The following is a 9,243-nucleotide window of genomic DNA, read 5'->3' as shown; positions in this document are numbered from 1 at the left end:
GCATTTTATGTTTCATAATAATATTGTTTTCAAAACTTAAATTTAACATAAAAATTTACTTATTATTTATTATTATGAATATTATTTAAAGTTTTAATGGCATGTATTCGAATATTTTCGTGAGCTACTATATGAAACAAAGTATGGTACTACTTAAAAATACTATATATCAGAGGACTGCTTATTAGAAATGTAGGTTATATTAATATATAATATTAATTATATATAATATTAATATTCATTCATATTATCAAATTAATATCCATTTTCTAAAGAATTTAATTATATTAAAGTCCATTAAAAATTATAGATTTCAAGAATTTTTAAACTTTTATATTATATATATGATAAACAAAATTGTATACTAAACTATCATTATGATATTATTATTCTTACTCTTTTAAATAATCAAATCTCTGTTAAATAAAATTTAATGTAAAATTACATAATACTTGTATTTATTTGATAATATTAATAATATATCAAATTTATATAAACTTTTTCTCCAATTTTAAATACAAATATAAATTTGTTTAATTTAAAATTATCCATTAATGATATCCATTATTGATTGTATAACTTTTTAAAAACGAGGAATTAACAAATAAAAGTAAATAATAACATTTATGATAATAAATAAAAAATATTAAACTATACAAATTTCAATTATTATTATTTAATGTTATTTAGAAATAAATAATTTTGTAACTGTTTTCGTTTTATTTAAAACATATATATATGTAATTTATATATTATTTGACATATAGTGATTTCAAAATTTTTTTAAAGTTCTTGGAAAATTTTTGAAAATAAATTGTGCATATTTAAATGTACTTAAAATGAACTCAAAGTATACAAAATTATAATGAATCTTCATGTTATTTTTAGTAAAAAGAATTATTTATATGATAAATTTACTAATAAAAAAATTTAAAATATAAACAATTGTATAAATATATAATAAGTTGTCATTATTATTTAAATTATTATTAAAATTTATTAAATTGTCATCGTTACTTGTTTATTTCAAAATTAGATCAACTATATATTTAGCTCAAGTAAAATATCTTGTAATTTATAATGCATACAGTCAATTATACAAATCATTAAACATTCTATATAAAAAATTATAATTGTATCTATATAAAAAAATATAATTGTAGAGTACTTATTACATATATATAGCATATATATAGCATAGTTTTAGTTAATTTGAAGTTAATGTTTAAAAAATTACAAATATCATATATGTCAATAAAAGCATTCAATTTATTAGAATATAATCGATATATTAACATCCAATTTTAACAAATAATTTACAAATATTTTAACATTTCATATAAAATTGCTTATCAAGTTACTTATTAATTTTACGAATTGGATGGATTGGATGATCTATGTCAGATAAATCAGGTGGATTCTTCTCGTAATAATTAATTTCTTGCATACCTTTTGCGGCGATTTCCCATAATTCTGGATGTTTCTGTTTAAAATTGTTATACCATTTTTCTAAGTAAGACCATGTATTTAATTTGAAATCGATAGCTTCTAGACACATAGTTGCAGTAATTAAGGGGAAATCGGCGATAGTCAGTGTATCTATTAAATAAATGTAATAATTTAATTGTTATGTACTAATACGAAGCAAAAGATCTTAAACTATTTCTTTTTGTAAAGTATATCAGTATTATTAAAAAATATTGTTTGTTTTTACAAATAAGAAAATAAATTTCTTAAATCAATTAAATTTTTGTACATTCACTTAAACTTTTTTAGTAACATCTATTTTAGGAAAGTTTCATATTAAAACTTAAAATACTTACTACCCGCAGCATATTCTGAATCTTCGCGTTGTAGATATATATTAAAAATATTTAAAGCCATTTTCATTTTTTTCAAACCCAGAGAAGTTCTTTTATAATCGAAGAATATAGGAGCCATCTATACAAATATTTTAATAAAAATTAATTCAAAAGTGTTACTAAATAATTGTATATTCAATTTTTTGAAAAATAATATTATGTGACAAATGTGATATAAGAAAAAAGAGCTTAAAATATTACATTTTTATTTTTATAGAAAAGCAATTTTTCAAAATTCAAATATTCTAAGTCAATCTTACATTATTAAATTATCAAAACAACATTTTGTTTAATTTTAATTAAATACGATGTTTCTTTTGTTTTATTACAAATTTTAAAAAAATTAGTGAAAAAAGATTAATAAATTTCGCAAAACAAAAAAGATAGAAAATTTTAAATGATTGACATTGACAATGTTGATCAAATACAGGAAAAATTTTTAATCATTTCAATAAACAATGATATTTTGATTGCATTATATTTATTATTGTATTATTAAATTATATTGAATATTATACAATTTTAATGCAAATAAATCAATATGAATGAATCAATATAAGAACTTATAAGTATAATATTATATTGAATTATGCTTATTATTACTCACCACATATTCAGAAATATTACGATAATACATAGCCAAATTAAAACACAATCGATGATTAATTATTGCACGGGCTTTTGGATCCTTCGGATATAATTTTCCCATTGTATCGTATTTATCACCAAGATATTGTAGAATGGCATTGCTTAAGTACATACGTATTTAATGAAATAAAGTAAAAAAAAAAAATATGTATCAAAAAAGAAAATAATATTAATATTATCTGTTCTTTCAATTAATGTTATATTTAAATTAAATATATATTTATAGTCTTAAACAAAATAATAATATATGTGTATTTATATATATATTTTTATTTATTCATTAACATCTATATAAGAAAACGTATATCTGATACGCATGTATGTACATATCCAATTATATATAAATATAGATTCTTAATTAAAATTCTTAGAATTCCTTTTCATTTTCAATGAAACTTTTATATGCATTTGACATACGTATAAATTTTAATCTATTTTGAAACTTTGATATTTAATGTATTATTATTTTGTTCAGAATTATATTATCATAGATATGTATCATTATATTAATATATCGTTTATATTAATTTACAGTATTAATTTTTAATATAAGTAATATTAAGTTTTATAGAAATCATTTGTTATAAAATAAAAAAAAGTATTTAATTTATCAATCTTTTTTTTTAATTAGGTAAGTAATGAAATTTATTTTAATTTATAAATACCTTTCTCCTATTACAAGATCATCATCAATTAACATAGGTATCTCTTTTTGTGGATTTAACTACAAAAATGATTACTTATTAAATATTATATTACAATATGTAATAAAATATTTATAAATAAATTATTAAAATAAAAATACTTGTGCATATTTATCTGTCATATGTTCTCCCTTGTTAAAATCTACATCGATTAATTCATATTGAATATTTAAAGCTTTTAAAGCTTGACGACAAGCAAGAGATGGTGGTCCATCAGAAACGCTATAAAGTTTCATTATAGATCTAAAATAAAATATATTAAATATATGATTTTATTGTTCATAAAATAAGAATTTAAATTTTTATATTTATTATTTATATTTTATAAATGATTTTTAAATTTTAATATGACAAAAATGTATCGATCTATCTTAAATTAAAAAATTTTTTAAATTTCATGATATCATTTTATTAAAATTTTAATTTTATTTAAATATTATCGTATATTTTTAATTTATCATTTTTTTCCGACAGATATATATAATAATATTAAATTCAAATAATATCAAGAGTATTAAAAAATAAAAATAAATTATTAATGTTAATTAATAATTATTAATTATTAAAATTAGTTCATTAAAATTTTGCAAAAATCAAAAAAAAAATTTTTTATAATTATTTTTTTTTTGCATTTTATTTTACATATATCAATTTTTGTATTAGTATAAGTATTTATAATATATAATATTTATATTAATATTTCATATTACATTTCAATCATTATAATATATTTAATTTAAAAAAAAAGAAATATGTGTGCTAATGTATATGTATTATAAATTTAAAAAAAATAATACTCACTTGAAAAAATCTAAATGACAATAATTTAGGACAGAAAGTCGTGTATTTATTTGAATGTCAGACTGTACTGATATTCTATAGCACAAAGTTCCTTTCTCTTTATTCAAGGTCTTGATGTTAATGATAACCTATTGGTTTATAGGATGATAATTATAAGATGATACCTTAAGTTAAAATATATACAATAGTATTAAAATATATATACATATATAATAATATTTAAATATTATTGTCTGATTGTCCAGATTTTTTATTAATATATATATTTATATTTGTAATAATATAATCTTTTATTTAATAATGTATTAATTTTTTTAATATTTAACATTTTAAATATTAATGATTTATTTTAATATTGTTAAATAAGTTAATATTTTTATCATTAGGTATTTAAATACTCTGAAAGAACTTGGAAAAATAAAAAATATAATTTATAGAAATATATTCTATCTGATAATCATAAGTCTTTTCAATTAAAGATTTTAATCATATATTAAAATATATGTGTTCTAATATATGCTATATGTTATAAAAAAATTTTACTTTTATTGTATGTTAAATTGAAAAATTTGTATATTATTTTTTCTTGAATTATATTATTCTAATTATTATTTCTTGAATTATATTCTAAAATTTCTAACAATAATTCTAAATATATATTGAATCGAAAATGTTCTATATTTTCAAAAAGATTTATATTTTTTATATTAAAAATTAAAATGCGATTTATTTTTAAAAAAGAATGAAAGTATAATTAATTGGTATTCTATGTTTCATCTTTAACAATGCGCAAAAAATAAGGATAGCAAACTGTGAAAGAAAGATAAATTAAAAATTGTGAAATCAGCGCCATCTCTAGATTTCCATAAATGAAACTAATTATTATTAAAGATTAATTATTAAACAGAGAAAATAATAAAGAAAGGACAGAAATAAAAAAAAAGAATTGATTATTAATATATTTTGCGCTACAAAATTTATGCACTCTATCTGATTAACCTTATTATTTTCTAAAATAATATACAAAAGAATATATAAAATATATCAAGGCATATATATATAAATAATGTGTATATAAATACATATAATAGAAATATATTGTATCTATGTCCTAAAAATTATATGGATTGAAGTTTGATTTCATTTATTAAAATATATATATATATATATATATTTAGATAAATTTATATTTTTTTTAAATTTTATATGATTTTATCAATAGATTTTTTAGATTTTCTTTTAGATTTTCAAATTTGTTATCAAAATATTTTGCGTTAGAAAAAAATATAATATTGTAAATTTAATTTAATTTTTAAATAATGTAAAAATGTAATATTAATAAATTTAGTACATAAAGTTTAAAAACTACACTGATTGTCATATATAAATTTCGTTTTTATTATTTAAAATTATTATAAAAAATTATTAATTCGTTTTAATATTGAAATATAATTAATTTATATCATATACATACAATTTTTTTACCATAAATATGGTATTTATTTTAATTGTCGATTTTTTTTCTCATTTTATCCTATTCTCATTGGTTCTAATTTATCTATAGTATCTTTTTCCATGATTCTTAGTAATGATTGGTTGTTTTATTCTAAATATAAGATATTTCATCTTTATAACTATATTCATAGGTTCACAAACTGAACCTATTTATAATTCAGTACCGCATGGACGAAATGTGTTTCGCTATTTATTTTATTGAATAGATACTTAATTTATTAAATAAATATGTCAGTACCTGATAAAGTATTGATGCGAAAAATTAAGAAACGAGAAAAAAAAAAATTTGAAATTTTAAAAGAGCGAGAAAAACAAATACAAAATGGTAAGTGTATTTATAGAATATAATTGAATATTTAATCTATTGTAACTTATTCTTGCATAAAATTATTAATATTAATTGGTAATTTATTAAAAGGTGAAACTGCAATTGAAAACTCAGAAAATAATATTCAAGAAAATAAAGTAAATGATTTAAATAAATTAAAACGATATAATATACAAGAAAATGAATCAATAAAAAGTAAGTTGAAATTATTTATTTAAAATTTGTTATTAATTTTTATTTGAACATTTTATTAATTGATCAAATCAAAAATATATATTATATTTATATTAATATATTATATTTATATTATATTATATTTTTAAAAAAACAGTTATTTTATGATTATATTATGTTATAGAAAAAAGAAAAAAAATAAAAAATGATAGAATATTACAAGATGACATTAATTGTAGCAGAGAAGGTTGTATTGATTATGCAAATAAAAATTCTATAATAGAAAGTAATATTGATAATATAACTGTAAATTGTAAGTATATATATATTTTATATGGATAGTTATGTGTATATTATTTTGATTTATTTTTATATTGTAGTACCTGGATCTACAGTGGGCTTAAAAATAGTAAATGATACTAATTTCAAAATATTAGAAGAAACAGTTTGTGAAAATACTTTAAAAGCAATAAAAGACATGGGTTTTACAAATATGACAGAAATACAAGCAAAATCTATTCCCCCTTTACTAGAAGGAAGAGATCTTGTTGGTGCTGCAAAAACAGGATCTGGAAAAACTTTAGCATTTTTAATACCAGCTATTGAATTAATTTATAAATTAAAATTTATGCCTCGTAATGGTATGTGAATAAGAAAAATATTTATAATATATTTTATTACATTATTATTTGTAGGTACTGGTTGTGTAATTATATCTCCAACACGAGAATTATCTATGCAAACATTTGGAGTCTTAAAAGAATTAATGAAATATCATCATCATACATATGGTTTATTAATGGGAGGTGCTAATAGACAAACAGAAGCTCAAAAACTTTCAAAAGGAATTAATATTGTTGTAGCTACACCTGGTAGATTATTGGATCATTTACAAAATACTCCAGATTTTTTGTACAAAAATCTTCAATGTCTTGTTATTGATGAAGCTGATCGTATTTTAGATATTGGTTTTGAAGAAGAACTTAAGCAAATTATTAATATTTTACCAAGTCAGTTTTAAACATAAATAATAATAATAATAAAAAATATATAACTAATTATAAAATATTTTATTATAGAAAAAAGACAAACAATGTTGTTCAGTGCAACACAAACTAAAAAGACAGAAATGTTAATGACTTTAGCTTTAAAAAAAGAACCAGTTTATGTTGGTGTTGATGATGATAAAGAAAAGGCAACAGTAGAAGGATTAGAGCAAGGTTATGTTGCATGTCCCAGTGAAAAAAGATTTTTACTTTTATTCACTTTCTTGAAAAAAAACAGAAAGAAAAAAATCATGGTTTTCTTCAGTTCATGCATGTCAGTTAAATATCATCATGAACTTTTAAATTACATTGATTTGCCAGTATTAAGTATACATGTATGATCATGTAATATAAAGAATTTGCACTTAGCATAAAAAATAAGATTTTTATATATATATTTATAAGATTTTTATATTATATATTTAATTATTTAATAGGGAAAACAAAAACAGACAAAAAGAACAACAACATTTTTCCAATTCTGTAATGCTTCTTCTGGTATTCTTCTCTGTACTGATGTAGCTGCACGTGGTCTTGATATACCAGCTGTTGATTGGATTGTACAATATGATCCCCCAGATGATCCTAAAGTAAATTTCTTATAACATATAAAATTTTAAAATTCATATGTTCGAAATAAATCTTTTATATATCATATAAAAAGCTGATAATGTTAATGTAAAAATGAATATTGTTTTAGGAATATATTCATCGTGTAGGTAGAACAGCTCGTGGAGAAGGTAGCAGTGGTCATGCTTTACTTATTTTAAGACCAGAAGAACTTGGCTTTCTTCGTTATCTTAAACAAGCTAAAGTACCTGTAAATGAATTTGATTTTTCATGGAATAAAATTGCTGATATTCAATTACAAGTAAGTATATAAATTTCCTTTTCTATTATATATGTATATAATAGAATATATATATATTCTATATAATTAAACACTTTCAAAATTTGAAAAATTTTATATTTGTTACATTCATTATATTATTAAATTTTTCTATTTAATTTTATTAATTTTAGTAATAGTATTTTTTTTTAGTAAATTTTTTTTAATTATTTATTATTATGAGATTAAGTTGATTGTTGATTTTTTTTCTCATTTTATTGTATTCTAGATTATTGTTAGACTTTCTTAGCAAATCGATTTTAAAACAATATAAAAAAGTACGTATAAATATAAATTTTAATATTTTCATAATATTTCCAATATTTTATTTAGTCCTTTTAGATTTTGTTTTAAATTAATTGTAAATGATATACTTCTTAAATAAATCAATTCATATTTATTACTTATATTTATTGTTTAAATTTATTTAATATTAAATTAAAAATTTCTTATTATATTTAAATATTAAGAAAATTTTATAAATTTATTATAATTATATATTTATTATAATATTTATTTAGCAACAATTGTTATTTTGTTATATACTAATTATGACTATTTTAATTTTGTTATATTAAAATAAATAAATTGCTCTTTATCTTTTTAGCTTGAAAAATTGGTTTCAAAGAATTATTTTCTTAATATGTCAGCAAAAGAAGCATTTAAAGCATATGTGAGAGCATATGATTCTCATCATTTGAAACAAATTTTTAACATTGAAACATTGGATTTAGCAAAAGTTGCAAAATCTTTTGGATTTGTTGTTCCTCCAACTGTGGATTTAAGTATCCTTTTTAATATTATACATAATTATTAATAATTTAAATTTTAGATTTTATTTAATTCTAATTATTACATTTATTATATCTTTATAAAAAATTAAATTTATTTATATAAAATATTGAAAATATTTTATTTCTTACATTTATAGAGTTTATAGACTATAGAAAATCTTTTGTTTATTATTTATACAAATTTTTATATGGATTATTTTATGTTTTTTTTTATGTTTTTATATTATAACAATTATAAAAAATATTTTTTTCTTAACATCGTATTACTATAGAAGTGGGAATTAGTAAAAATTCACGTTTACGAAAGAAAGGTGAAGGCGGTTATGGATACTTCAAAAACATGAACAATTTAAATTCAGAAAAACAATTACAACGAAGTAAAACTTATCGTTTAATAAATAAACATACAAAAGATAATCGACAATTTGTTAGATAACTATTTATATAAATATTTCTAATAAATTGAATAATTTTTATAAATA

General features: G+C 18.4%; 2 protein-coding genes across 3 annotated transcripts; one reads left to right on the top strand and one right to left on the bottom strand.

Annotated features, from left to right (window-relative positions):
- Nucleotides 1–1,230: 1,230 nt before the first annotated feature.
- On the bottom strand, nucleotides 1,231–4,577 carry LOC122712459 (glutathione S-transferase 1-1). 2 transcript variants are annotated; one of them, XM_043932155.1, is made up of 7 exons: nucleotides 4,559–4,577; nucleotides 4,016–4,143; nucleotides 3,316–3,457; nucleotides 3,176–3,234; nucleotides 2,470–2,611; nucleotides 1,824–1,941; nucleotides 1,231–1,599 (listed from the first exon to the last, which is right to left on the bottom strand). In XM_043932155.1, the coding sequence occupies exons 3-7, from the start codon at nucleotides 3,448–3,450 to the stop codon at nucleotides 1,358–1,360; spliced, it is 696 nt and encodes a 231-aa protein (XP_043788090.1). In that variant the 5' UTR covers nucleotides 3,451–3,457; nucleotides 4,016–4,143; nucleotides 4,559–4,577; the 3' UTR covers nucleotides 1,231–1,357. The 2 variants fall into 2 exon arrangements, with proteins under 2 accessions (XP_043788090.1, XP_043788089.1); XM_043932154.1 differs by lacking the exon at nucleotides 4,559–4,577 and having other exon boundaries at nucleotides 4,016–4,188.
- Nucleotides 4,578–5,709: 1,132 nt separating this feature from the next.
- Nucleotides 5,710–9,243, top strand: LOC122712486 (probable ATP-dependent RNA helicase pitchoune). The gene is made up of 10 exons (XM_043932204.1): nucleotides 5,710–5,855; nucleotides 5,949–6,053; nucleotides 6,217–6,345; nucleotides 6,413–6,673; nucleotides 6,728–7,042; nucleotides 7,112–7,413; nucleotides 7,516–7,668; nucleotides 7,779–7,949; nucleotides 8,575–8,752; nucleotides 9,034–9,243. Exons 1-10 carry the CDS (start codon nucleotides 5,759–5,761, stop codon nucleotides 9,195–9,197), a joined length of 1,875 nt encoding a protein of 624 aa, XP_043788139.1. The 5' UTR covers nucleotides 5,710–5,758; the 3' UTR covers nucleotides 9,198–9,243.

The sequence above is a fragment of the Apis laboriosa genome, unplaced genomic scaffold (assembly GCF_014066325.1).
Source record: "Apis laboriosa isolate Shangri-la unplaced genomic scaffold, ASM1406632v1 scaffold202_cov151, whole genome shotgun sequence".
NCBI lineage: Eukaryota > Metazoa > Arthropoda > Insecta > Hymenoptera > Apidae > Apis > Apis laboriosa.
This window is presented reverse-complemented; position numbering and strand designations above follow the sequence as displayed.

What these genes read in the sequence shown, in the direction of transcription:
- LOC122712459 (XM_043932155.1), bottom strand. Translation starts at nt 3,450, where the DNA reads ATGAAACTTTATAGCGTTTCTGATGGACCACCATCTCTTGCTTGTCGT. An exon ending in TGACAGATAAATATGCACAA is followed by an intron (nt 3,235 to 3,315) that starts GTATTTTTATTT and finishes TCATTTTTGTAG; the next exon opens with TTAAATCCACAAAAAGAGAT. An exon ending in TTCAGAATATGCTGCGGGTA is followed by an intron (nt 1,600 to 1,823) that starts GTAAGTATTTTA and finishes TTTATTTAATAG; the next exon opens with ATACACTGACTATCGCCGAT.
- LOC122712486 (XM_043932204.1), top strand. Translation starts at nt 5,759, where the DNA reads ATGTCAGTACCTGATAAAGTATTGATGCGAAAAATTAAGAAACGAGAA. An exon ending in TTGCTGATATTCAATTACAA is followed by an intron (nt 7,950 to 8,574) that starts GTAAGTATATAA and finishes TTATCTTTTTAG; the next exon opens with CTTGAAAAATTGGTTTCAAA. An exon ending in TCCTCCAACTGTGGATTTAA is followed by an intron (nt 8,753 to 9,033) that starts GTATCCTTTTTA and finishes GTATTACTATAG; the next exon opens with AAGTGGGAATTAGTAAAAAT.